Source organism: Neofelis nebulosa, chromosome 8, assembly GCF_028018385.1.
Source record: "Neofelis nebulosa isolate mNeoNeb1 chromosome 8, mNeoNeb1.pri, whole genome shotgun sequence".
Taxonomy (NCBI): Eukaryota; Metazoa; Chordata; class Mammalia; order Carnivora; family Felidae; genus Neofelis; species Neofelis nebulosa.
Window position 1 is genome coordinate 477,206 of NC_080789.1, and position 27,101 is coordinate 504,306.

The window sequence follows — 27,101 nt, forward strand, 5'->3', positions numbered from 1 at the left end:
TAAAATGGACACATTCTTTTCATTTCCTTCATTGCTTTTTTTTTTCTGTTTGTAAGATAAACACTAAGTTTCTTTACTTAAATTTTTCCTTCATTAATAATGAAGTTATTTAGGGGCACCTGGGTGGCTCAGTCAGTTAAGCATCTGACTCTTGGTTTCAGCTCAGGTCATGATCTCGGGGTTCTTGGGTTCAAGGCCCACATCGGTTCTGTATTGACAGTGCAGAGCCTGCTTGGGATTCTCTCTCTCTCCCTCTCTCTCTGCCCATCCCCTGATAGCACTCTCTCTCAAAATAAATAAACTTTAAAAAATAATGAAGTGATTTAAGGCTATACGTTTTCCACTCAACACAGCTGTAGCTATGTCCTGTAGAGTTGGGTATGAGGGATCTACCTTTGCAATGTTTTATGCATAACGTGTAACTTCACATTTGAGTTTCTCTTTGATCCAGTGGTTTTTAAATGAGAATTTGTCAGGGCGCCGTACACTTCTGGAATGGGGGCACTGAAGCCCAGCGAAGAGCCAGGCCAGTGCTCCCGCGCAGGGCCCTGCCTGCAGGGCGGCGGCACCGCCCACGACTCCGCGGAGAAGCCTCCAGGGCTGGGTTGCGGGGGGCGGAGCCAGGTTGGGGTAAGGGGCGGTCAGCCCCGTTGCCAGGAGGCGGAACCTGGACACAATGGGGTCTGGGAGTCGGGCCGGGAGGGGGCCGGCATCCGGGCACCCCACCTTGCCTTCCCCGCCGGGAGCCACGAGAGCAGGTTAGTGCATCAACTCTGGAGCCCCCTCTGGGCACCAGGTTCCCCACGTCGCCTCCTCGCCCCAGTGTCTTGGCCGGACGCCCCTGAAATATCCCAGCTCCCCAGAACCCCAGGGAATTCCTTCCCCCCCAGGATTGAGTCCAAACTTGGCGCGCTCACACACCCCTACTGGACTCACTTTGGGGGCTTGAAGCTCCGGCCCGGCCCCCCGCCGCCCCCCGCCGAGCCGGGAAAGCTCCGGTTTGTTTTCCCGGCGCCCGGGATACAGGATGGGCCCCACCCCCGGAGTCGGGAGGAGCTGGAGCGGAGAAGCGCGTTCGGCGCGAGTCCTGGGTGGAGGGGCCGGGGCCGCCACCTTCTGTCCACAGGTGCCGCGGGCCGTAAGCTCACCCCACCCTCGCGCGCCATGGGCTCGGACGTCTGGGTCGGCCCTTGGCGGCCGCACCGGCCCCGCGGCCCCATCGCAGCGCTCTACAGAGGCCCGGGGCCCAAGTACATGCTGCCACCGAACACCGGTACCGGCGTCGGGCGGGGGGTGGAGGGGCTACCGAGGCCTGTGCCGGCAAGGGGACGCCGTAACCCGGCTGCAGGGCGGAAGGGAGGGAAGTCTGTTGGAGGGAGGGATACGGTGCACTGTGCCCGGGGCGGGGAGCAGCGGGGGCCCGCGGTGACGCTGGGAAGCTCCTTCAGGCTACATCCTGCACGACCCGTCGCGGCCCCGCGCCCCGGCGTTCTCCTTCGGCGCGCGCCTCCCCACGCAGCAGACTTCGTGCGGCCCCGGGCCCGGCCACCTGATTCCAGCTCGTATGACCGTGCGCGGCCCCGACGGCACCCCCGCCTACTCCATCTACGGCCGTCCGCGCCACGCAGCGCCCTTCCTCACTCCGGGACCCGGTCAGGACCCCTGGGACCCCGGGCTCCCCAGGGCAGAGCCGCCTCCGGGAAGGCCCACCCGGGAACCCCCTACCTGAGCCCCGACGCCCCCTCCCCGTGTACCCTAACACTCCAAAATCGGTACCTCCACATCTGGATCTCAACCCCAAGCCCCACCGGGCTTTGACAAACCGTGGCTCGGATTCACCTTAGTCCCAGGACCCCCAACCCGGGTCCCCACCAGGCCCCCAACCCGGTCCCGGTCCCGGCCCACACCCCCGGTCCGCCCCGCAGGCAGGTACTTCCCAGAACGAGCTGGGAACGCGACGTACCCCAGTGCGCCTCGGCACACCATCGCCCCCCGAAACTGGGGTATCCACGCGGAGCCGCAGACCCCAGGTGAGACCAGAAAGGCCTATTCCAGCACCGTGGACCTTCCTATCCCTGACGGGGAACCACTCTCCAGGCTGCGGCGGGGAGACCCTGGCCTGGCCAGGAAGACTCACCCCGGCCCCAGACCCCACCCCTTGCTGGCTCCTCCCCAGGCCCCGGGGCCTACACTGTGCCCTCGCTCTTGGGTCCGCGTGTCATCGGTAAAGTCTCGGCCCCAACTTACTCCATCTATGGCCGCAGCGCAGTGGGCAGCTGCTTCGAGGACCTCAGCAAGGTGGGAGAGGGGCTGCGGGACACGGCGGGCCACAGAGGGTCAGGAAGCAAGAGGTGAAGGCCAGTGCGCCCCCGCTGCCCTCCCACAGACCCCGGGTCCCTGCGCCTACCACGTGGTGAACACTGGGATCTACAAGCCTCGGGCCCCCCAGTTCTCGATGCTGGCGCGGAATTCACTCCCCCAGGACAACACCCTGAATCCGGGACCCGCAGCCTACAACGTGGACCAAGGGGTCTGGAGTCCCGGGTCAAGGGTCAGGGGAGAGGGGAGGAGGGTCGGAGTCCCGGGGTTCCCCGGCGCGGAGCTGGACGCCTGGCCCCGCGAGGTCAGCGCCGTCTCCTGCATCCGCAGCACCGCAAGCCCGGCGGCTGGAGCTTCGGGATCCGGCACTCGGACCACCTGGCCCGGGTCCTGACCTACGCGGATGACTGACCCGCTGGGCGGGCGTGGCCCCACAAACGTTTGCTTAAAGCCTCCCGAGCCAGCAGCGTGTCCGCCCCTGTGTGTTCGCGGCGGGCGCGCGGGGCGCGGGGCGTGCGCGGCGGGACGCTGGGGCCCACAGGTCCCCGGAGCTCCGCGGGCGGGCCGGCCCGGGAAGTCCTGGAAGGCGCGCGCCCGCGGGCCTTCCTGATTGGCCGAGACAGAAGGGCCTGGGGCGACCATTGGCCGAGAGTCCCGCCTGTCCGGGAGGCCCCGCCCACCCACCGTCCTGTGGCCGCGGGACGGCAAACCGCACCCGCCTGGAGTCTGGAGCGGGATGGGTGAGGGCCGCCGTACCGGACAGGTGCAGGCCGGGGTCAGGCTGTGAGGCCGACGAGTAGGAGCCAGACACGGAGACACGCACACGGGCACCACAGACACGGTACAGAAGGGCGGACATGAGAGGGAGAGACCGGGATCAGGATCGGGACAGGTGCACCTGCTGCAGAGACCCGGACACAGGGCGGCCGCAGGGTCCGGCGGTCTCGCACCCCGCAGGCTCGGAGCGATGGCGTCCTAGGGATCCACGGCCCAGGGGCGCCTGGTGACCTTTCAGGGGGAGGGAGCTCAAGCAACTCCCGGGTCTGATCCGCCTGAAGAGAGACGAAAGCCCCCTGAGCTAGGGGGACCTGCGGGGCTTCGTGCGCGCTGTGGAGGGGAGTGCGCAGGGCGCGCAAATCGGTGCGTGGGAACTTCTGGGCACCCCTAACCCTGAGGTCAGCCCGAGACCGCTTGCCCCTGGGGACGCCACAACTGTCCTGGGGACAGTGCCCCAGCACTGTCAGTGACCTCAAGATAACCCACCGCTGTGAGAACACCACACTCCCCCCCCCCCCAACCCCCGTGATGGCTACACCACCGCCGTATTCCATGCCTAGAGGCCGTGCTAGTGGCCATGCCACTGGGAGGCATAGATCTGAAGAAGGAAGTGGTGCTGACCCAGGCCCTGGCCAAGTCTGGGCAGCAGCTGGAGCTGCCAGAGGCCTTCTGCCCGCAACTCATGAACAAAATTCTACAAGGGGAGTGGGTGACAAGGTCAGCCTGGACCTGGTACCTACCCGGCTGGCTATAGGCTACAAGGTTAGAAGATGCCTCCTCTCCAGACCAGAACGTCTGACCTCAAAGAGGTCAGTTAGCAGCCTACAGGCAATCTCCAACTTCAAGCCTGGCCTAGACAAAGTCCCCCAAAGATGGGGTCCAGGCTTCTCACCCCCAGGATGGAATCTAGGTTCCCCCCACCCCACCAGCCCCCCATAACAGGACCAAGTTCTCCAGCTGCCCCTTGGGTACCCCACTCAGGACTCCCAAGGGAAGAGCTGGGTACTCCTCTCTCTCGGTTCCCCAGACTTGTGCTCCTAGGGGTAGGTACTAGCCTCCTCCTCGTCACTCCCCATACCAAATCGAAACAATTTCTTTTCCATTCCCTCTCCACCAGCTGCACATACAACTACTTAGTAAATACCTAACTCCAGCTGAAGCTCTAACCAGGGAAAGTGAGAGAGAATGGTGGAGGTGGAGGAGGAGGTGTGCAGGTGTACTCAGCATCCCTGCCCAGCAGGTACCAATGATCAACGGATGTGGTTTGAGGTACCCTGGTGGGGCAGGGAGGGGTGGGGCCGGGGAGGAAGCCCTGCCAATAAACTGGAGTCTATTCCTGGATTCACCCTCATCCGGAGTTAAGAGCAGGTGCAGGTGGGCCACTGGTCATTGATCTAGATTCTTGATGGTAATATTGGCCAGAATCTCTGAAGAATCACTGATAGGTCATTAATCAGGGTCACTAATGAGGATATTGATCAAAGTTATTTATGGGTCACTGATGGTCATTGAACTTTGGTCACATCATCAGTGAAACCTTGATTGGAGTCATTAATAGGGACTTGATAACAATCACCATTGGGCTCTCTGATCAATCCTTAATGGGCCACAGGACATTGGTCATTATACCTGATGGGTCAGACCAGTCATTAATGAGAAATTACCAGAATTGTTCAGAAGTTTCTGGTCATGGTCTTGGACACCTGTCATGGTTGCTGATGAATCCTTGATCAGGGTCAGTGAAGGGGGTCACTGGAAGTCCTGATGCAGGGTAGTCTGGCCAGATGTAAGGGCTGCTGGAGGGAGTGGGCGCAGTCCTATGGGTCAGGGCAAGAAGCTGGTTCCTGTGGATGGACTCCTGTATGAAGCCAGAGTGTCAGTCACCATTGACACCCTGATAGTCATCACAGGTAACCTGACCTCAGACTCCAGGTCTACTTCCTGCATGTTAAAGACCCCTGACCTCTGACCCACACAGTCAGGGTCCTCTCAGCAGGAGACCATGGGACTTCCCCCAATCACTGGCGATCTGAATAGACCCCAGGGTCAGCGTACCATCACAAGAACCACCAACTCAGAAAGGTGACCTGACTGATGCACAACCCACCAAGCCCGTTGCAGGTACAACAGGGGACTTGATCCTCAACATTCAGGGTCCCTAAACCCTCATGACCGACCCAAGAGTCAGTATACCCCTGTGAGAAATAAGCCCACCGACCCACTCGAAGAAAGGACACGGAGACTCAGAGCACAGTGAAGCCAGGCTCTAATCAACGTTCTTGCAAGAGCGGTGTCTAACCGCCAGGCACACTCAGGGCGGTTACAGCAGGCAATTTATCTCCTAGCGTGAAGTCCCTCCCCTTGTTCTTCATTGGTGAGTACTACAGAGGTTACAGCCTTCCCCAGAGGTCGCCTCTGCCCACGGAAGGCACAAAGTAGTCTGGTTGGAACAAATGTACATTCCCTGAGGTGAGGCAGACTTCAGTTCTTTGGTGCACGCTAACTGCAAAGCCCAAGAAAATAAGGCCGCAAAAGGAGAGGGGAAGAACCAAGAAGTGAAGTGCCTAAGGGTTTGGGACTCCGGCGGGGGGGAGGTTCATACATATTTCCAATAGGTTATAAACCTATTCTTAAGTAGACAGCACAACTTTTATTTGGTGTTTCTGAAAATGAATCATCTCACTTCTCACACGCCACGTCTCCGAAAAAGCTCCAGACCCCTCTGCGTCACCACCCCCTCCGTCCTCAGCCATAAGATGGTGGACAGCCCATCCCCTCCGGTGGTGGACTTGAAGTATTCCCCAGTCACACCCACCAGCTGGCAAGAGTCCTGGGGAGCACCTGTGCCTGCTGGAGTTCGTGTGTCCTATGGGAATCCCAGTGTGGCTGTGGCCTGTTTGGGTAGGTCTTCTAACGTGAGCTCAACTTCCCCTTCATGACTCTGGCAGTCTGGTCCCATGTGCCTCTTGGGAGCTGGAGGACCGCCCGGCCCAGGGGCGCTTCGAGTGGATGCCCGGGAGAAGAGCCTGGACCTGGGCCTGGCTCCAGGCCTATGCTCCCGGGCCCCCGCGCCAGGAGGAGGAGCTGCACGTGCCCGTGGACAGTGGGCGCCGGGAGACCTCCGTCCCTCCCCACCAACCCAGGCCCCTTCCCTTCTCCGAGTTCCCATCCCCTTTCCTTCCCCGAGCCCGGATTCTCACCCCTGGCCCCCCGCCTCCGGCCGGCACCGCGCAACTCATCCGGGCGCAGCCACGCGAGGCATCCACTCCGGCGGGAGGTGGAAGCTGAACTGCAGGTCGGCGTGGGCCAGAGGCTGGCCCTGCAGGGGTCGTCGTGCCCTCGAACCGCGCGCCCTTCGCCACCCCCTCGTCCTTCGCCGACCTCTTCCCGCCGCCGCCCGCGCGCGCCGATCGACACACTGCGGAACAGACCGCCGCGGCGAAACCGCAGGAAGGCCGGCGAGACCGAGAGGAAGTGGGGGAGTGGCTCCGAGGGAAGCCGGGCCGCCGCGGGACGGAGCGCGAAGGGGCGGGGCCAGGGAGACGCCCCGCCCAACTCTGCGCGGGGCCCGCCACCTTTTGCGCACGCGCGCAGAGAAGCAGGGACTGGGGAGCGGGGACGTTCACGCTTGTCTGCGCGTGCGCCATGCCCATGAGCGTGCGCGCTGGCGTGGAGCGCACCGGTAGCGCAGGAACCTGTCGACTCGGCTAGTGCAGCGTGGTTGAGTCTACAGCGGTGACGAGCTCTGGCAGAGCGGGGCTGTCCCCTGAGTCGCGGTACTTACGCCGGGTTCCGAGGAGACTGGGTCGTGCTCGGTGTGTGGCTCGGTGTCCAGCTTTCTGACCTTACAGGTGCGCGTCCGGGAGGGCGCCCTGGAGGTGGGGCTCCCAGAAAAAAGGGGCCCAGGAAGGCCACAGGCTGCCTTCGCTTGCCAGGCACATCGCGTGCACTGCTTAGAGCGTGTATGTAAAGAAGGAAGCTGGTGGACAGAGGCTGTGGGACGTGCCAAAGGTCATCCAGCCCAGAGCGCAACCCCAGGAACCATCCGGAAGTGGGCGGAGACCAGAAGTCTGGGAATCCTCCGGAGGGTCTTCTCAGCAGCTGAACGAACAGGTGAGGGGGAGTCTTAAGGCCCCCACTTAGCAAATTTCCAGGGGCTCCTGTGAGAAGGACACGGGGGACACTGAAGTTGGTGTCAGGATCCTGGCTGTGAAGGGGGGTGGGGACGCTCGTGACCAGTGGAAACCTCATTCCTCTCGGGGTGAGAGCACCAGGAAAGCTCGGCCTGGAGCGGCGTCGGTGGGTACTTGCCCAGGCTCCTTGTGGGCGGACCGGCATGGGTGCACAGGGCTGCTGCTGAGCGCGGGGGGGCGGGGGGGCACAGAGTTAAAGTGGTGAAAGGCTGGCAGGCCGCAGAAGGGCCGGAGGAGCCCATCTTTGGAGGTTAAAGGCAGAGACTCGGCCACCTCCTTTCAAGAAATGGGTTTATTGCAAAACGACACACATGCTCAGGAGCCCAGGCAAGGCATGCACTTGGAATGCTTCCCATCAGCTGACCCGGTGAGGTGTGGAGTGCTTCCCCGGGCCCTAGAGCTGCAGGCACAGGACCAGGGTGGGAGGAGACAGACTTAGCCTCTCCAGCTAAAGGACAGGAGTGACAAGCATGGGCATTCGAGAACACCTTTCATAGGTGAGGCATCCTGAGCACTCAGTGAGCAGCTGTGAGCTGCCATGTAGGCTTGGTCCTTCAGATGGTGTCAAGTCTCCCCAGAGCCAACGGGGGCTGACCCAGGAGGCGGAGGCAACTGCAGGCTCCTGACAACTGTGCTCTTTCCTAGGAGCGTCAGGTCCATGCTGCTGCTGGTTCTGGCACCCAAGGCTTGGCACAGGCTCTCTCATCTGAAGCCCCCAGCCCTCGTTTGGACCCCGGGAGGCAAGGCCGGACACGTGAGGTGTCGGCTCCTGTCAAGGCAGGGCCCCGGAGACACAGGCAGGCAGAGCCGGCCCCAGGGCCCCGGGCTTGGAACTAGGCTGTTGATCACCGCCTTGTTTGGGGCTGGGCTGGGTGGGGCCTGGCTGGCTGCCAGGGCTGAGAAGGAGCAGCGGCGGCAGCAACAGCGGACAGAGGCCCTGCGCCAGGCGGCTGTGGGCCAGGGTGACTTCAGCCTGCTGGACCACCAGGGACGGGCTCGCTGCAAAGCCGACTTCCGGGGTCAGTGGGTGCTGATGTACTTTGGGTTCACTCACTGCCCCGACATCTGCCCAGACGAGCTGGAGAAGTTGGTGCAGGTGGTACGGCAGCTGGAGGCTGAGCCCGGCCTGCCCCCAGTGCAGCCTGTCTTCATTACTGTGGACCCCGAGCGGGACACCGTCGCAGCCATGGCCCGCTACGTACAGGACTTCCACCCACGGTTGCTGGGCCTGACCGGTTCCGCTGAGCAGGTGGCCCAAGTGAGCCGCAGCTACCGCGTGTACTACAGCGCGGGCCCCAAGGACGAGGACCAGGATTACATCGTGGACCACTCCATTGCCATCTACCTGCTCAGCCCTGACGGCCTCTTCACAGACTACTACAGCCGGGCCAGATCAGCAGAGCAGATCGCGGACAGCGTGAGGCGCCACATGGCTGCCTTCCGCAGCGTCCTGCACTGAGCCAGGTCATTAAAGAGGGTGTGATGGAGCTGTGTGCCTGTGGTCTGCGTCGTCGGTGGCCCCAGGAGGCCACGGCAGGGAAGCGCAGCCCTTCGCCTGCAGAGCGCAGGAGTGTTTTTTAAGACTAAGTGGGATGGCGACACCATTTTATTGGGCTGGGCCAGCCAGGAAACAGGGTCGAGCGAGCAGACGCGATGCCCAGCACCCACGGGGGACGGAGCTCCAGAGCCCACCCGTCAGCGTCAATGCTCCCCACTCAAGGCTGGGCCATGGAGGGGGCAGCGTAAGTCTGGAAGCGCTTGTGGGCCCGCTGGTGGGTGAGTAGTCTCAGGGACATGGTGTCCACAGCTGCCTCCAGCCCCGGCTGCTGGGTGATCTCCACTGTGTGGTCGTTGGCCTACAGGGATAAGGTGTCAGCAGAGTCGGGGACCGCTTCCCTCCCAGGCTCCCCAGGCCACTCACCAGCTGCAGGGAGGCCAACATGGAGCGACACACCTCGAAGGCAGGTTGGCCAGCTACTAGCTCCGCAAAGGGACACCACTGGTTGAGCTGGCTGAACCTTGAGACCACCTGGTCCCCATAGGTGTGGATGTCAAAGGGCACGTGCTGTTCCTGCAAGAAAGAGGGGCAAGATCCCGGGGCAAAACCCAGGCAGGCGGCAGGGGAGTCCCTAGCTGTCAGTCAGGGCTTGGCCCAACCCCTCCCTCACCTGCTCCTGGAGCAGCGGCTGGATGGTGTCCTCCCAGTGCCTGATGCGCTCACTCAGCTCCGTCTCCTGCACAAACTTCTGAGACGTGGCGATGAAGAGCTCCTAGGGCGGGACCAGGAGCTGCCACCTTGTGTGCAGGAGCCCCGCACCCAGCGCCCCCACCTGCTCTGACTGGGACCTACCACATTCCTGCGGACCAGCTCCTCATAGCTCAGGGATGCCGGCACGGCCTCTGCTTCTGGGAACGGGGCAGCTATGAGCTTCTGTGGCCGCGGGCCACACCCCTTCCCCCCTCCGCTGTCCTCAGGGGCCCGGAGTGGCCCCCCCTGGCCAGCAGCTCCCTCTCAGACCTACCCAGGTCTGCGGCTTCCCCAGGCTTTGCCTCCTGAGGCTCTGCATACTCCTCAGGCTCTAGAAAGTCATCTGTTGGCAGACAGAGAAGCCCAGGAGGAGGCAGGTTGGCTGGCAGCGGATGCTGAGCCCCCACCCTGGCCCATCCCAGTAGGCTCCCACCTGCCGCCCCCAGATCCTCCAGGGAATCCTCCAGGCGGTCCTCTTCCACAGGCCACAGCCCCTCCTCAGGCCTCGGCAGCCACCGCTCCGCCATCTGTGTGCAGACACCATCTATGAGGCACACTGCTGTCTCCCACCTGGGACCACGCGGGCTCCAGACAGTGGCCAGTACTTGCCTCCCTCCTCTGCAGCTTCCGGAGGGTCTCCAGCTGCTCCTTCACGTGCTTCCAGTACAGGACTTCCATGTCTACACACAAAGCCCTTGTAAGAGGGACTCCCATGCCCTGCCCAGCCCCCCTCCCCAGTCCACCTAGAGCCTTGGGTGCCCCCAGGCCAAGGGGAGGCAGGCACTCAGCAGAGTGCGCACATGACCCTGACCTCACCTGCAAAGGACGGGCCCTTTCGCCGGGGCCTCCTGCTGTCAGCGTGCTCGGCATCTTCAAGAGAATTTGGTCAGTAGGAACCGAGCCAAGTCCCCGTGAGCTGCACGCGGACCCTCCTGCCCTGCCCCGGCCCCACCACACCCACTCACAAGCAGCCAGGTACCACTGGTGGAAGTCCTGCAGCTTGGCGACACCCTTCCTCTTGCGCTTCTGTCCTGGAACCTCCTCCACACAGGGGGGCACAGAGTAGGGCCTACCTGGGGGCAAATGGCTACGTCTCAGTGCACAACTAAAGGCCCTGGGGCGGATGATGGCACCCACAAGCCCTAGGAGCAAGTGCAGACCGCACTAGGCAGCACAGCCCCCACCCTCATCTACCACTAGTGCTCCGGAGAACCCAGCCACAGGTGCCCGAGTGAAGGTGTCCCTCCACCCAATTACCTTTCTTGAAGGGCTTGGCGTCCAGGGAGTCAAAGGGGTCCAGGCTCTGCCAGGGGTCTGGGGTCTCCTGAGCAAAGAGCACAAGCAGACCCTGGGGTGGGAGCAGGGGATGTACACCTTCCCCCCAGAAGTCCAGACACAGAGAAGGGCTGGCCACATTCAATCCAGGACCCAAGGGTGACCCACCAGAGAGAGAGGTTCCCCAGAGCAGCAGAAGAGGGGATTCAATTTCTGGGGCAAGGAAGATTCCTTGGAAAAGAGAGCCAGCACAAAGGGCCTCCAGCTAGGAGCCCAGGCATGCGGAGCTCTGAAAGCTAGCAGGAGTGAGGGGTGGGCAGCAGAGCCTCAAAGCACATCCTCCTTGCCGGGGAGGGTCTGAGCCCCACTAACCCTCACCTTCAGCAGGGACATAGGCTCCCGTCGCTCCCGCAGCACACACCTGCTGGGCTGGGCAGCACTCTGCAAAGAAACAGCCCCAGGGATGCCTCTCCCCTCCTCCACCCAAGGCTGGGGCACCCCAGTAGTCTGCTCTAGGGTCGGACATCAAGAACCCTGCAGAAGGACCCTCTTAAGGAAAACAAACACTCTAGGAAAAATTTTAGAACACACAAACTAGTAAAATGGGGTACTGTTTTTTTTCCTTTAAAAAATACCAAAAAAGAAAAAAAAGACTGCAATAAACATCCATGTATGTACCAATCAAAATTAACAACTATTAACGTTTCTCCTGTATGTATCAGGATTTTTGTTTTAATAAAAAGATTTTGCAGGGCGCCTGGGTGGCTCAGTCGGTTGGGCGTCCGACTTCGGCTCAGGTCATGATGTCGCGGTCCGTGAGTTCGAGCCCCGCGTCGGGCTCTGGGCTGATGGCTCAGAGCCTAGAGCCTGCTTCCGATTCTGTGTCTCCCTCTCTCTCTGCCCCTCCCCCGTTCATGCTCTGTCTCTCTCTGTCTCAAAAATAAATAAAACGTTAAAAAAAAAAAAAAAAAAAAGATTTTGGAGCTCCAGGCAGGAACACAAAGCCAACCCTCGGGGGTGGAAGGGGCAGCAACAGCCTCCAAAGCCCATCCCCTCCCACCAGCCTGATCTCAGGAGTCAGCTTGGGAGACCAGCTGCCACCCTAGGTGGTACCATGACCACAGGGCTCAGACCCTTGAACCCTAGGCCACCTCTCTAAGGAGCAGCAGCTATTCTGGTCCGAAAGAGGAAAGATATAGAAGGCACCACCCGAAAGGGCTGGGTGCAAGGACCAGAAGCAAAGCCCCCAGGCCCACCTATCCCCCCGGAGCGTGGGGCCTTCGCAGGCCTCACAGGGCCCCCACCTGCTGCGGGCTCCTGGGCTCCTGGGGCTCGGGAGGGACGTCGGGGGCCATGGGCTCAGGGAGCTCCACTGCCCCATCTGCATCATCCTCATCACCACCTCCAGGCAGCGGGCCTTCCGGAGAGGTACCTGGGCAGGGGAGCAAGAGACCGGTCAGCCCCGAGAAGCCCAAGGCCAGACAGCAGATGGGAGGCTGGCCTTGGCCAACACCCCGGAGAGCCTGCAAGGCCGATTCCCTCACTCAGCCCCACTCATCAGACCCGGAGTGGTATGACCACGCCTCTCGCCATGCCACGGTTTCATTTGGCTCGTTTTACCAATTTTCCTCCTAAAAGGCTGCCATCCGTGTGTGCCCAGGGCTAGGTCCAAACCTCACAGGCCCAAGAACGGCCAGAGGGCAGTCACGAGACCAAGAGAGCGCAGTGAGGCCAAGGTGGGGAGGGAGGCCTAGGTCCAGGTGCAAAGAACCCAGGCTTCGTTGCTCCCCACACCTCACCCCTGGGGCGGCGGAGCATGGCCCCATGCAGAGCCCCATCTCCCCACCCCAACCCCGCAAGTCCACTGTGGTGCTCTCTTCTCACCTGGCTCCTGGGAGGCGCTGAGCGCAGGGACGGAACTGCACACACAGACTTCCATTGGCTGCTCCTCAGCCCCCTCAGCCTCTGCGAAAGATGGGGGACTGGACAGGGTCAGCCCAGCCCCTCCCTCCAGGAGGCCCCTCCCAGGGGCCCAGCAGAGCCAGGGCAGGGGAAGGAGAGCAGAGACCCGTCACAGGACTCGGGCACCCAGGGGCCGAGCCAGCTATGGGCAAAGAGGGGGCAGAGGGGATGTGGCCTGGCAGACCTAGCCTCACAGCAGGTACCCGGGGAGGGAGGCAGGACCAGAGCTGGCAGGCACAGGGGACCTGACAAGGGGTCCAGCCCAGAAGTCCCTTCCTTCCCACCCAGCCCCCACATCCAAGCCCTCACCCTTCTGGTTCCTTGGCAGCAGCGTCTCCGTTGGGGATATGCCCACCGGCTCCAACATGAAGGCTCCTCTGGGGTGGGCGGTGCATGTGTTCATCCTAAAATCCTTCCGGCTGGCCAGGACCTCCCCCTGACAGCTGTGCTGGCAGAAACACAGCCACTGCAGAGACCCTTCCCAAGCAGCCCTCTCCCCTTATCTGATTCCCCTCAGCCAGGCTGAGGCCAGTACCTGTACAGGGGGCTAACATTCTTCTCCATCTCATCAGGGGCCACAAGGGCCATGGGCAGGAGAGGGACGATGAGGATCTCCTGCGTGGAGGCCAAGAGTGGGTGAGCCACAGGCCCCACGGGCTCCATGTGGGAAACCGTATGGGAGGACACCTTCCAACACCCCCATCAGCTAAAGGCAGCCCCACAGAGGGAGGGGGACTCACACGGGGAGGCAGGTCGTTCCTCAGATCCACATTAGCACGGGAGTCAGGGAGGTCATCTAGCGACAGGAACTGTGGGGAGACAGAGCTCAGGAGCAGCGCCTGGCAAGTGCACAGCAGGCAGTGGCCACGCACCCGAGAGATCTCACCTGGTCGTCCGCCTCCTGGGGGGCCTCGGAACTGGCGTCCCCATCCGTCCCCTGTTCCCGCACTGAGGACAGCTGCTTGGCCCGCCTGAGGGAGAATCAGTGCATGGGTGTCTGGGAGGCTGCAGGCAGGCCAGACACTCAGGCCTCCACCTGCCGGCTCAGACCACCAGTACTCACTTCTTGCCAGAGATGAAATCGAGAGCCTGGTAGACCAGCGAGTACAGGTACTCCACCTGGTGACCAGAAGCAGACGGTGAGGACGCGGAAAGGAGCAGCCTACCAGAGACGCAGAGACGAGCGTGTGCACAGAGAAGCCCACCGTCCCCTCGAAACCCTCCGGCACAAGTCCTGCCCACGTGGCTGCTAGAGTGACCTCTCCGATCAAACGAGCACGTCTTATCAGTTGTGGTTCTCTCCTCGTCCTCCGTCCCCACGCTGCATGCAGCCACAGGAACGGCCGTCGTCACCCAGCTCTGACCGTCTTCAGCCCCTGCACGCCGGCCTGCGTGCAGCCCCCCGGCCCATCGCCGTGCTGCTCCTGCCCGACACCCACAGCAGCTCCTTCCCGCCCCGCCTGCAGGCTCGGGCCACCACCGCCCCATCTCCGGAAGCCCGTGAGTCCCTGCCTGCCCCATCACAGGGTAACGGTCAGGATTTCCGAGAGGCTGACCAGCAGGGCGTGTGTGTACCACCTCTGGGTCTTTCCCTCTGGGATGACACCACCCCAGAGCACACGCAACCCCTCTTCTTGGTCCTGCCTTTTTTTTTTTTTTTTTTTTTATGCAACAAACGTTCATTGCACTTTTTATGTATGGGGCTCTGCACCAGACACTGGACACAATGGTGAGCACAAGAGATGGTGCCCCCTCATCACAGGGGCCCCATTTATTAGGACCAATAAGCACTACCCGTTTCAAGTGTTTGTTCATATACAGGATTGTGTTCGTGCTTCTTCCCGTCTAGTCTGTCTGAATTAGGTGTCACTGCTGTTCCCGTTTTATAGTAGAATAAACTGAGAGAAAGTCGCCTGGATCAGGGGTAGGTCTGGGATTTGTACCCAGGGATGCATGATTCCCACTGCCACTAGCCACGTGTGAGTCAACCAATTTTAAGTTCAAGTTAACTGAAAGCCAGTAAAACTCAGAAGTGCTCAGTCACACCGGCCACCTTTCAAGGCCTCCGTCGTCACGTGTGACGAGTACTTACCGTCTCTGACAGCACAGGTCACAGACCATGTCCATCATTTCAGGAAGTCCTGCTGGGCAGTGCTCGTCTAGAGCTCGCACTCCCCCCACCTCCCAGACTTTGTCAACGTTTCACTACACTTGCTTTACCACACATCTCTCCGTCTGTCACCTCACGTTTTATGCTTTCAAAGTCACTTGCAGACGTTCCTTCTCAGGACAAATAAAGGATGTAGGAATCTGACGTAACCGGCGAAATCTTAAACTGTCTTAATAACTTATGGTGCCCAGAGATAAATCCGTGTCCTGTGCCATTGGAACTGAATGTAGATGGCTCACTGCCCTTCTCTAGTTCGGACCCCATTATCAAGTTCCTTAACACAGTTCTGAACTCTTACCTTTTGTCTTTCTCCCACCCACTACACCGCCAATTCTGAGTCCGCTCAATTCTGAGCACTTTTCCGTGCTCCCCCCTAGGGGATGGCTACGCACCGCTGGAGGAAAAGGGCACAAATGTGCCCCTGCAGACAGCAAGATGCGCGGACGGTCTGTGCCTTCTGTCAGTCTTTCGTTTGCATTCCCCTCAGCAAGCATTGTGAACTTTCACCAAATTTCCTACGTAGTAGCTGATTCTTAACAGCTGACTTATATTCTCCATTATGAAAACTGGGGCCCTTGGCAGGAACTCCCCAAACGGCTGTGTCCAACTTCTGTGCATCAGTACTGACTTCCTCCTCCAGAATCCTGAGATGAGGTGCCTTTTCTTTTTTTCAAGGCAGGCTTGTCAATCCACGGTCCTGACCCGTTCCTCAACTACCTCTTCTGCGATTTTGTTGCATCCGCCGCCCCACCCCCACCCTTCAGCGCTGGCTGTCACTGATACCTGCCCCCTGCCCAGTTGTGATTTCACCAGTGCAGTTGGTGTCCAGGAGCTGGGCATGAGATGGACCACAGCCTGAACGGAGGACTGCTGCTTTCCTCGCTGTCCCCCCTTCCAGTGACCTCTCCCCCAAAGGGGTCACGCCATGTCTCCACACCTCTCCCCACCCCACAGTCTGGTCCTTCTCTCCCTAAAACCCCTGGTGACCTTCCAGAATACCCACTGGACCCCTGAAAACCTTTCCGGTGTGGGTCAATTCACTGAACTCAACATTTTGGGTCTTACGGTCTTCTCTCTTCCCCCTTAAAATTCTCTACTGCTCTGTCTTCCGGGACACTGTCTTGATTTACCTTTCTTTCACTTTTCCTTCTTGTGAGCACTTCCTAAACACTGGTTTTCTCAGGATGCTCCCTTCATCCTGCTTTTCCTCTTATTCTACACGGGGTTCTGGACGATTGGACTACTGACAGTTTGGACTGGATCATTCTTTGCTGCGTGGGGTTCTCCTGTATACCACTGGATGTTTAGCATTAGCAGCAGGCCCTGCAGTTATAAATCCAAGACTGTTCCTCAGTTATAATTGTTCAATTATAAATCCAAGCTGTATTAAAAGGTGCTGAGGAAGAGGGAGACAGGAGGTGCTGGCAAGGAAGGGAAGAGACAGGGGTGAGCCTGCCATCTGCCCCAGCAGGACAGTCAGGCTCAGTCCCACCAGACGCTGCAATGGCAAGGGCAGCAGCCAGATGGGCCCACCTTCTTACTGTAGACACAGGCAGAGCCCTGGATCAGCAGCGCTGCCTCAATGAAGTTCATGGTGGTTTTTCCTTCATCAAAAGAAATGCAGATCTGGTCCAGCTGCAAAACACAACACCAGGGCGTTGGGAAGCCGAAACCTGGGTACGCTTCTCCCCAAGCGCTCACCCAGCGCCCCTGCCTCCTCCCGGCACTCTGGCTCTGCTTGGAGTGAGGAGGCGGGCCTTTGTGATTTCTCCTACTTCCTGTAACCTCTCAGACCTACTAGTTTAGAAAAGGAAGGCCCCTGGAGTGTATCAGCCACAAACGGCCAGAGCTGCACGGGAGTCTCTCCCTGGAGACGCTCCGCACTGAGCCCATCTAAGTCAAGGCACAAGTTGGACAGAATCGGGCAGGAAGATCCCTCACCCTGAGAGAAGGAAAGGGGAACCTCAGGGGTGGGGGAGACAGAGACAAAACTCTGGGCCTCAATCCTTTGAGCAGAAACTAAGGAAACACTTACAGGTGAGTCCCCCTCCTTCCTGTGCAACCCCTAACCTCCCGAGCCCCAGCTCCTATCACCCCTTGAATGTCAGTGTCCACGGACCACACGCCAACAAGTCCCAGACCCATCTGCGGCAACACTCTCCCCTAAGCTGCGGGACTGTGCTTAGAGCAACCCCAACGCATCCAAATGTCCCCAAACTTTTTCTCTCCATACTGAAACCAGGGCTCCCCAGAACCTGGCCCCTCTCCTGCACGTCTCTCAGCAAACGGCACTTTGAAGCCCAACATGTTTTTTCAAGTTCTGCCTTTGCTTTCCACGTGCCTAGGACACCTGCCCCCAGCTGTGCCCCGTGTGAACCCAGCAGTGTGGCTCGGACGCCTGGCTCGGACGCCTGGCTCGGATGCCAGGGACTTCTCCCTCCCTGTAGGGCAACTGCAGCCTTTACCTCACGGCCTGACGCTGGTGTCCAGTAAATGTCTCATGAACGAACCAAGTGCTGACATCAGAACTAAGCCTGAAAGACACACTCCCCAGGCAGATGAAAGGAGAGGCCTTTTAGGAAGAGCAACCACTCCCACAAAGGCAGTTAGCTGACCCGGGTGTCCACTATTTAGGAAAATGAGTATCACGCAAACATGTCCAAAGCACAGGGCGTGCTGGGGAGCAAGGTCAGACGTTAGACACTATGGAGAGGGAGTCTAGGAGGACACCACCCAGGGACCACCTCTACTAGTTCCTGAAGGATAGAGGGAGTTTTTCAGGTCAGTGAAACATGAGAGTCTGACAGAGTGCAAACATTCTGGAAATAAGTGAAGGGCTTTCCCTGAAAGGAGGGACTATGAAGCAGAGGGTAGCCGGGCCACCCAGGCCCTCTTCTTCTCAGCCTAGGCTGGCTCACCCACTCCCAGGACCTCACACTCCATCCACCTTCTAACAACTCCCAAATGCACGCTCCAGATTGAACCTCCCATCTAAGCCTAAATCCGTATGTCCAGCTGCCTTCTTCAAACACCATTTGGATGTCTTAACCAAAATTTGTATCGGGCGGGCCCACACTGCACTCTCGATATCCCCCCCAACCACCCGTCCAAGACCCCGCAAGTCCCAGCTCCTTCCTTCTTCTCTCATTTTCCCCATTCAACCTATGCCAAGTTCCCTGCCAATTCCATGCTCCACTTCGACTAAACTGTCTGCTCCTCTCCATAGTAGCTGTGGCTCTTGCTCAGCCGGCCCCACCTCTTGCCCGGCCCTTGGCACTAACTGGGCTCTCCCCCCGCCTTCACTCCCTTCCAGCCCACTCTTGACAAGCCGGCGCTTGTCTGCAGACACAAGGCAGAATTACCTCACTCCACTCAGAACCCCAATGGCTTTCTGTCACTCTCAGGGAAAAAACCCAAATCGCAAACAGAGCCTCGCTGGCTGACCAGCTTCCCTCTGCAGCTACCCACCCTCCCCTGCTCACTGCACGGCAGTCACACAGGGCTACCTCTCCAGGTCCCCCATGGAGCCAAGCACTTTCCCACCTCACAACCTCGGAACCTATCTTCTCTCCACGTGGAACATTCTTCAGCTCATTCGGACTAGGCAACTCCTTTCATCCCAAACAAAGTTCAGTCCCCCACATAAACTCTTCGTGGAGCCCTCAACTTTTCTTTTGAACCTCTCATGTTTGTGATTGCACAAAGACACAGTGACGAGGACAGTGGCCTCTGCTCTGCCACCTATTAGGACTGTGAGCCTATCTCTTAACCTCCCTGTAGAACTAATACCTGTTCCAACGACCCTATGTCGTTACTTCTTCAGGATCCGTTCTCCTACAAGGGTGAAGCAGGGACTACTGTTTGCTTGCCACTATTTTCTTAGGATTTCACATGATTCTCGGCATACAGCAGACACTCAACAACAACAAACAAAAAAATAAACGGATGAAAGAGTCTGGGTGGCTCAGTCAGTTAAGTGTCCGACTCTCGGTTTCAGTTCAGGTCATGATCTCCCAGTTCCTGAGTTCGAGCCCCAAATGGTGCTCTGCGAGAGTGGCAACGTGGTAAGATGTGTTTAAAAAAAAAAAAACAAAAAACTTTCTGGTAGCTGCATGGAAAAGGAAAGGAGGAGAAAGACAAAACAAGAAGCAGGGAATCAGGACTTTAAAGGGCAGAGAAGGTCTGGAACAGCAAAGAAAAGCAGGAAGGGAGCTGACCAAGCCAGGAAGTAGATCTACCAAGCATCCCCAGGCACCCTGACCAATGTGGAAACCTGAATTCACAGTAGCCCCACCCAGCACAATTCTCTGCATTTTCCCAGCAGTCCAGGTGTCCCAGCAGAGAAGGTAGATCAGTAGATCAAGTATTCATCCAACAAACACTTATTCTATGCCCCCTACTATATGCAACGCCCCCTACTATATGCTGGGCATTCTATTATTATTATGCAAAGGGAACAGAGTATACACATGGTTCCTGCCCTAGCAGAGTTAAACAAGTGAACAAGTTAAAGAAGAGCTTGTGATAAACATCCTAAAGAACGTAAGGTACTGGGACAACTATCTTAAACAGGCTGCTCACCTGACGTTTAACCTGAGACACAGAGGATAAGAGGTGGTTAATCATAAAAATAAATGGGTGAAGAATATTCCCCAGTGGGAACAGAAAATACAAAGACCCTCAGTCAGGAATGAGCTCCAGAGGCACCCGGCTGGCTCAGTCGGTAAAGCATGCAACTCCTGATCTCAGGGTCCTGAGATTGAGCCCAGGTTTGGTGTAGAGATAACTAAAAAATAATAATAAAATAAATAAAGTTCCTTATTTAAAAAAAAGGGGGGGAGGGCACCTGGCTGGCTCAGTCGGTTGAGTGCTGTTAGCACAGAGCCTGCTTCGGATCCTCAGTGGCCCTCTCTCTCTGCCCCTTCCCTGCTGGTTCTCTATCTCAAATTAAACAAATAAACTTAAAAATAAATAAATAAATAAGCCCCAGTGTTTTAGGTTGATTGGCTCTAAAGAACAGGTGGAGAGGAGCTCAAGTTGAGGCTACAACAGTCAGCAAGGCCAGATTCAGAAAAGAAGGTTTGTGCTTTAGTCTTGGCACAGAAGCCTCTGAGGCGCCACTGCAGTCACACTTGCTACTGGATGGAGCGTGAATCGGATGGGGCCAAAAAAAAGCTGTTACAGAGCCTAGGAAGGAAGGTTTTACATGAATCTGAGCCAGGTAGAAAACAGATGAATTCAAGGGAAATTCTGGTGGTGCAACTGACAGAATTCACCGAGTTTCACTAAAACAGCTTTTAGTTCTCACCTTTTGTTGAACAGTAGTGCTATTTAGCAAGATCAGGAAGACCGAGATTAGGGCAAAAAAATATAAAGCTCCACTTTAATGTATTAAATCTGAGATGCGGGGCGCCTGGATGGCGCAGTCGGTTAAGCGTCCGACTTCAGCCAGGTCACGATCTCACGGTCCGTGAGTTCGAGCCCCGCGTCAGGCTCTGGGGCTCTGATGGCTCGGAGCCTGGAGCCTGTTTCCGATTCTGTGTCTCCCTCTCTCTCTGCCCCTCCCCCGTTCATGCTCTGTCTCTCTCTGTCCCCAAAAAATAAATAAAAAACGTTGAAAAAAAAAAAAAATAAATAAATAAATCTGAGATGCTTGGAGCACCTGGGTGGCTCAGTTAAGTGTCTGACTCTCAGTTTCAGTTCAGGTCATGATCTCCCAGTTCCTGAGTTTGAGCCCCAAATGGTGCTCTGCGCTGACAGCACAGAGCCTGCTTGGGTTCTCTCTCCCTCTCTTTCTGCCCCTACCCTGCTCTCAAAATAAGTAAACATTAAAAAAAAAAAAAAAAAAAACCTGAGATGCTTCTGTGGAATGTCTAAGAGGAATGTCAAAGGTAAGCAGCTGGATATACAAAATAAATTCAGAAAAAAAGATTTGCTGGGGGGCCTGGGGGGGCTCAGTTGGTTGAGCATCTCATGGCATAATCCCAGGGTCGTGTGACTGAGCAAAAAGTCAGGCTCCATGCTGAGTGTGGAGCCTGCCTAACATTCTTTCTCTTTCTCTCTCCCCCTCTGCTTTTCCCCCCACCTCGTGCTGTCTAAAAAGAAACCAAAAAAAGAAAGAAAAAAGATCTGGGATGAAGACATAAATCTGAGAGTTGTCCTCATACAGGTGATATTTAAAATGAGGGAAACAAGTGAGATTATTTAAGGGAGATACAGAAGATGGCCCAGGCCCTGCCCAGAGAAGCTAAACACTTAAGAGATTGGATAGCAAAGAAACGGTAAGCAAATAACATGGGGAGAAAAAAATCAGAGCACGTAAACCTGTATCCAAAAAGGAGTGGTCAGCCCAACAAATGCTGCTAAACTGAATAAGGTGACACTTCTAGCGTCCCTTGAATTTGCCAAGATAGACGTCACTGTTGATCGCAGTCCAAGTGAGCTGCAATGTGAAAGCGAAGTGCAGAAATGGAGCAGACAGCACATTAACAAGGCCTAGACTCGGCTGTCAAGTAAATAAAGACCAAATGCTGACGAGTAGAACATGACAGTAGCTTGAAACCGGTTTCAGAATCCAAGATAAGAAACTCTCTTTCACCGTGATCCAGCGGTCTCAAATACCCAGACACGCACATAAATTCTAGTCTATTCTGTTACATTACAGAAAAATGCTTGTCACCACCCATGAAATCCATTTCACAGCTCTGGAACAGGTAGCGACCTGTGATGACAACTCCAGGCTAATTTAATAAGGGATGACTTCCAGAGACAGAGATGGATTTGGAAAAAAAGAAACGAGCCTGAGGACAGCGCCAGACGGACAGAGACGAGGAGGCGGGGCGGGGCCGCCCAGCAGCCCCCCGCCCGCCGCCCCGCCCCGCGCCACTCCCCGGGACGGCACTCACCTCCTCTAGATATTCTCCCAGCTGGGCCGCCACGTCCACCTCCCAGTTCTTAGTGAGGTCGCGGATGGGCTGCAGTAGATGGGCGAAGCGCGCCTCCACGTCCTCCATGTCCGGAAGGGGCCGGGGCGGCCAGGGGACCGCAGGGCCGTCTTCGAGGGGAGCCAGCGTCCTCAGCCCGCCACTAGTTCTGGCGCCATTTTGCTGTTCCCGCCCAGGGAAAGGACGTAGCGCGTGACGCCGCGCGCACATCTATGACGCACGCGGCCGCAGCGGGCGAGAGCGAACCCCGACGCGGCGCAGCAGGAGCGCGCCGGAAGGGCCGCGGGCGGGGCTGGAGGCGGGGCCGACGGGACGGGGCGGGGCGGGGCCGGGCGGGGCGTGCCCGAGGGCTGTTCTCCGGCCGGCCGCGTAGCGGACATGGCGGGCTCCCGGCTCCCGCGACAGCTCTTCCTTCAGGGCGTGGCCGCCGTCTTCATGTTCGCGTTCGCGTCCCTCTACACGCAGATCCCGGGTGAGGGCGCCGAGGGTGGGACACCTCCCGGCCCGCGCCCTGCGTCCCCTCCTCTCTCCGCCGGACACTCCGCTGACTGGGGGAGGGAGTAACGTCCAGGCCTCGGTGCCTGGGGTAGGGGCTTCGGTTCATGTCCTGCGGGCCGCGGGGGGCTTGGGGAGGTTTGAGGGTGTGCAGGTTCTGACTTGGCGCCGGGGCAGAATTCTGAGGGGGGTGGGCGCAGACCTGGTGGGGCAGTTAGGAGATATGACCTGGAAGAGAGAACTCTCTCCGTTGGGCGGGAGGTCCTGACTTGGGAATTCCGGTAGACCTTCTGGGGCCTGATCTGGGAGGGGTTGGAGATCAGATTCTCACCCGGTTGCAAGAGTCTCCAGGTCCTGACCTAGGTTGGGGGAAGGGGTGGGTCCTGTGGGCCCAGACTGGTGGGGGGTGTCTAGCCTTGGGGGACAGTGTCCGGGGCCTGGCCCTGATGTGCACTCCCACAGGCCTGTATGGTGCCGAGGGCATCCTACCTGCGCGGAAGACGCTGAGGCCACAGGGCAAGGGGCGCTGGCAGCAGCTGTGGGAGACCCCGACCCTGCTGTGGGAGGCTCCGCAGCTCGGGCTAGACACCACGCAGGGCCTGGAGCTGCTGAGCCTGCTGGGCACCCTGCTGGCCCTGGGTGCGCTGCTGCTGCGCCAGCTGCGCACCCTCCTCGTCTACCTGCTGCTCTGGGCTGCCTACCTGTCGGCCTACCAGGCAAGTGGGGGCTGCCTGCTGCCCGCTCCCCACCCCCCACCCCCCCCCCGCACCACTGGGACCCATGTCACCAACTCTCTCCAGCCCTGTCCACCCTCCTGCTCACCCCTGTCTCTGCCTTGCCTGCCTCTGCAGACACCCGCCCCCCTGCCTCCCTGACAACCCTTCTCCCTGCAGGTGGGCCAGGTGTTTCTTTATTTCCAGTGGTGAGTGACTCCTGGGTGTGGGGCTGCAGGGGATGGGGTGGAGCGGGATATGTTTGCCTCTCCAGGGAGGACCCTCTGAGGGGAACAACCTTGATGGGGAGGGGCCCTTTGTGCTGTTCCTTCTTCCCATAGGGATTCCCTGCTGCTGGAGACTGGCTTCCTGGCCGTGCTGGTGGCCCCCCTGAGACCGCGCCACCACCATAAGCAGGCCCCCCAGGGCGGGCTGGCAGGGGCCTTGCCCCACGAAGACCTCCCCTTCTGGCTGGTCCGCTGGCTGCTGTTTCGCCTCATGTTTGCCTCGGGTGTGGTCAAGCTGACCAGCCGTTGCCCCGCTTGGTGGGGGCTTACTGGTAAGGGTCCTATCCTGGACTTTGGGGCAGTCTTGGGGGTTCTGCCCAGCCCTGACCACCCATTTATCACCTGCAGCACTCACCTACCACTACGAGACACAGTGCCTGCCCACACCTGCCTCCTGGTTCACCCACCACCTGCCCGTCTGGCTGCACAAACTATGTGTGGTGGCCACCTTCCTCATTGAGATCGCAGTGCCTCCTCTGTTCTTCGCCCCTGTTCGCCGCCTGCGTTTGGCAGCTTTCTACTCCCAGGTGGGTGGGGACCTCAGCCATCAGGAAAGTAGGATGTGGCCTTCTTCAGCACTGCCCAGCGGGTCCCATTGGGACCGGGTGGCTGTTGCAAGCAGTCCAGAAGGCCCGGTGGGTGGAGGGACAGGCTAATCCAGGATGTAAAGGCATGCCTGTGGGGCAAGGCTGTGGCGTCCCTAGAAGACGCCAGTGAGGTCAGCAGAGGCAGGTGCAGAAGGGCTGCACGAGGCATGCTGAGCTTGGGTTTCTTCCAGGTGGTGGGAGCCATGGAAGGTATGAGCAGGGGGTAGAGGACAGTGGAATGAGAACGTAACACAGGCCCGGGGATGATGAGGGGGGTGGGATGCCTGCAGGAGAGACCTAGGCACAGGGTGCGGCGGGGCTTGAAGCAGGCTCTGAAGGGCCAGGAAGGGGGTGGGCCTCAGGAACTCTGAGTGCAAACCCCCCCCCAGGTTTTGTTGCAAGTCCTCATTATCATCACTGGCAACTATAACTTCTTCAACCTGCTCACGCTGGTGCTCACCACCGCTCTTCTGGATGATGGGCACCTGACTGCTACACCTGGCAACAGCCACTGCAAGAAGACAGCCAGTTGTGAGTGTCAGCTTGTCCCAGACGGTCAGACACTCTCAGCCCAACCACCCACCAGCAAGTTTCTTGCCCTCCACCACCCCCCGGGCGACCCCTGCTCTAGTTCCGCCCCAGCCAAGACTATGACTGTCTTGCTCAACAGCCTGGCCCAGGACGCTGCTGGCTGTGCTGTCTCTGCTCTTGGAATTCGCCGTCTACGGCCTGCTAGCTTATGGTACCGTGCACTACTTCGGCCTGGAAGTTGACTGGGAGCAGCATGCTGTCCACTCCAGAACCAGTGAGTGCCAGCTGGGGGGACCAGAGGGCAGAGCTGGACCGTCCCTCCTCACACCCCTTTCTCTCTGCAGCTTTTACCTTCCACCAGTTTTCCCAGTGGCTGAAAATGGTGACCCTGCCCACCATGTGGCTGGGGGTGGCCTCCCTCACCTGGGAACTGCTGACTGCCCTCTGGAGGTACGTGGCCCGAGGGGGTGGGGCAGAGCTGCGCAGGGCAGGCCTGACAGCACTCGGGTCCCCCGCCCCCCAGGTGGACCCAGGTGCGAGGGTGGCCAAGGAGGCTCTGCACTGCAGTCCAGCTGCTCATCTTCGGCACTGCCACGGTGGCCTTGTTTGTGATCAGCCTGGTGGGTAGCACTTGGGGAGGAGGGTGGGGTCCGGAGGGGCAGCACTGAGTCTCGCCCACCTGCCTCTAGGTGCCATACTCCTACATGGAACCCTCAACCCACGGGCGACTCTGGACTGGGGCCCACCGCCTGTTTGGCACCGTAGAACACCTACAGCTGGCTAACTCCTACGGCCTCTTCCGCCGGATGACCGGTCTGGGTGGGCGGCCCGAAGTGGTGCTGGAGGGCAGCTATGACGGGCACCGCTGGGTGGTAAATGCTCCCGCGGGCCCCACGAGGCAGGGAGGGACCTGCAGAGGGCAGGGGGAGGGTCCGGCCAGTCCAGCAAGTTGTGTTAACCTGCTCTGCCGGGCAGGAGATCGAGTTCATGTACAAGCCCGGGAACGTGAGCCGGCCACCCCCCATCGTGGCGCCCCACCAGCCCCGCCTCGACTGGCAGATGTGGTTCGCAGCCTTGGGCCCACACTCTCACAGCCCCTGGTTCACGGGCCTGGTCCTGCGCCTGCTGCAGGGCAAGGAGCCTGGTGAGACCCCGTGGGGAGTTGGGGGTGGCTCACGGGAAGGGTAGGGTCTGGTGGGGGCAAGGTGTGTGTGAAGGGGAGGGTGGGGCCGAGAGAACATTGGCTGTGCTGAGCCCACTCCCTGGCAGTGATACGCCTCATCCAGAACGACGTGACCAAGTACCCCTTCCACAAGCGGCCACCCACCTACTTGCGGGCCCAGCGCTACAAGTACTGGTTCTCACCTCCTGGGGAGCAGAGGTAAGGCCAGGGTGCCCAGTGGGAAGCTGGGGCCTGAGCTCAGGCAGCCCCTGAACGTCCCGCCCTGTTGCAGCCAGTGGTGGCGACGCCAGTGGGTAGAGGAATTCTTCCCACCAGTGTCCTTGGGGGACCCAACGCTGGACATGCTGCTCAGACAGTTTGGCCTTCAGGTGGGAAGGCGTTAGGGAGGGGGAAGTGGCAGGGGTGACCCTCCCCCACAGGAGTGGTCCCCACGGACCTTCCTCAATCCTACACCCACAGGACAAGAGCCCACCCCGAGCCCGCAGCTCCAGCAACACCCTGGCCCAGGCCCTCCGCTGGGTCCGGAGACAGCTGTCTCCCCTGGAGCCTTCCACCCTGCTCTGGGGGCTCCTCGCCACAGTGGGGGCCATCAGGGTCGTGCAGGCCCTGCATTCAAGGCCTCATTCCCCCCGGTCTTCCCCTCCGGGGAAGGAGGAGAAGCACAGGCCAGCCCCGAAGAAGGACTCTGGAGCTGCCACCAAACGAGCTGCCCCAGCCCCTAACAACTGTACGAGCAGTTCCCAGTCTCCAGGAAGGAAAAAATAGCTGCGTCTGTCAGCCACACGTCCGGAGAGGGTCAGGGTCCCCAGCATGTCTCTGGCCTTCTGCCGCAGGACATGATCCAGCCAGCGTGCCTTAGCCAACTGCCGCGACAGATGCAGGATGGGGTGCCATCCTCCGGGGGGGGGGCTCTGGCTTCCCTGCTGCGCGGAGGGCCCACTCCCCAGACACACACCAACCGTGCCCTCCCCAGGCCATCTCCTGGCCTTGACCCACGAGGCAGGCATGTGACCCAGCTCAAGGTCTTTGCCGGGACATTGTACCAGGGCTGGGGAAGCCCTTTCCCTCTGTAGGGATCCAAGCCTGATGCCCCAGCCACAGCTCCTGCACCAGAGGGCCTGAGGCTGACTTGCTCGGGCATCGAGGGAGAGGGAAGACAGTCCTGAGACTCCTGCCATTTGGGTCCAGGAACCAATAAAGGTGTCTCTGTGCTTGACCACGCGTCGGATGTTTTCTTCCCACTTTGGAGTCCTGAGGACAGCGGACCTTCCCCTACCCCTGGTAGTGGACACAGCTCGTGCTGTCCAGCTGATAGCTGGCCTGGCTTGGTGGATGCCTTCATTCTCCCGCCCTCAACGTTCCCCTCTGAAACAGACATAAGCACACGCTGGGGCCGGCCTGGCCGACCTATCCGCTC

The 27,101-nt window shown here is 59.2% G+C and overlaps 5 protein-coding genes across 9 annotated transcripts; 4 read left to right on the forward strand and 1 right to left on the reverse strand.

Annotated features, from left to right (window-relative positions):
• The first annotated feature begins 606 nt into the window (after positions 1-606).
• CIMAP1B (ciliary microtubule associated protein 1B) lies at positions 607-2,782 on the forward strand. The gene is made up of 7 exons (XM_058740885.1): positions 607-758; positions 1,127-1,273; positions 1,449-1,652; positions 1,926-2,030; positions 2,177-2,298; positions 2,387-2,530; positions 2,650-2,782. Exons 1-7 carry the CDS (start codon positions 677-679, stop codon positions 2,728-2,730), a joined length of 885 nt encoding a protein of 294 aa, XP_058596868.1. The 5' UTR covers positions 607-676; the 3' UTR covers positions 2,731-2,782.
• A 273-nt stretch (positions 2,783-3,055) lies between these two features.
• Positions 3,056-6,605, forward strand: TYMP (thymidine phosphorylase). Its single transcript, XM_058682083.1, is given in 7 exon segments — positions 3,056-3,102; positions 3,335-3,461; positions 3,659-3,785; positions 3,788-4,032; positions 4,279-4,481; positions 4,912-5,062; positions 5,712-6,605. Coding segments are annotated over 7 exon segments (1,224 nt in total). The 3' UTR covers positions 6,036-6,605.
• Positions 6,606-6,726: 121 nt separating this feature from the next.
• Positions 6,727-8,776, forward strand: LOC131518641 (protein SCO2 homolog, mitochondrial). 2 transcript variants are annotated; one of them, XM_058740886.1, is made up of 2 exons: positions 6,727-7,209; positions 7,935-8,776. In XM_058740886.1, exon 2 carries the CDS (start codon positions 7,948-7,950, stop codon positions 8,746-8,748), a length of 801 nt encoding a protein of 266 aa, XP_058596869.1. In that variant the 5' UTR covers positions 6,727-7,209; positions 7,935-7,947; the 3' UTR covers positions 8,749-8,776. The 2 variants fall into 2 exon arrangements, with proteins under 2 accessions (XP_058596869.1, XP_058596870.1); XM_058740887.1 differs by lacking the exon at positions 6,727-7,209 and adding an exon at positions 7,230-7,395.
• Positions 8,777-8,877: 101 nt separating this feature from the next.
• On the reverse strand, positions 8,878-22,084 carry NCAPH2 (non-SMC condensin II complex subunit H2). Of its 4 annotated transcripts, none has more exons than XM_058740882.1 (20): positions 21,850-22,083; positions 16,478-16,579; positions 13,838-13,893; positions 13,661-13,745; positions 13,515-13,583; positions 13,310-13,389; positions 13,084-13,217; positions 12,697-12,777; positions 12,117-12,244; positions 11,191-11,253; positions 10,795-10,861; positions 10,503-10,610; positions 10,354-10,407; positions 10,147-10,217; positions 9,971-10,064; positions 9,812-9,880; positions 9,640-9,692; positions 9,458-9,559; positions 9,211-9,360; positions 8,878-9,145 (listed from the first exon to the last, which is right to left on the reverse strand). In XM_058740882.1, the coding sequence occupies exons 1-20, from the start codon at positions 21,955-21,957 to the stop codon at positions 9,005-9,007; spliced, it is 1,815 nt and encodes a 604-aa protein (XP_058596865.1). In that variant the 5' UTR covers positions 21,958-22,083; the 3' UTR covers positions 8,878-9,004. The 4 variants fall into 4 exon arrangements, with proteins under 4 accessions (XP_058596865.1, XP_058596864.1, XP_058596867.1 ...); XM_058740881.1 differs by having other exon boundaries at positions 9,640-9,695; XM_058740884.1 differs by lacking the exon at positions 16,478-16,579 and having other exon boundaries at positions 9,640-9,695; positions 21,850-22,084.
• Positions 22,085-22,212: 128 nt separating this feature from the next.
• On the forward strand, positions 22,213-26,900 carry LMF2 (lipase maturation factor 2). Its single transcript, XM_058740879.1, has 14 exons — positions 22,213-22,360; positions 22,846-23,099; positions 23,277-23,305; positions 23,438-23,655; positions 23,732-23,910; positions 24,360-24,501; positions 24,641-24,775; positions 24,846-24,951; positions 25,025-25,121; positions 25,191-25,373; positions 25,477-25,645; positions 25,771-25,882; positions 25,956-26,052; positions 26,144-26,900. Exons 1-14 carry the CDS (start codon positions 22,267-22,269, stop codon positions 26,447-26,449), a joined length of 2,121 nt encoding a protein of 706 aa, XP_058596862.1. The 5' UTR covers positions 22,213-22,266; the 3' UTR covers positions 26,450-26,900.
• Positions 26,901-27,101: the final 201 nt, after the last annotated feature.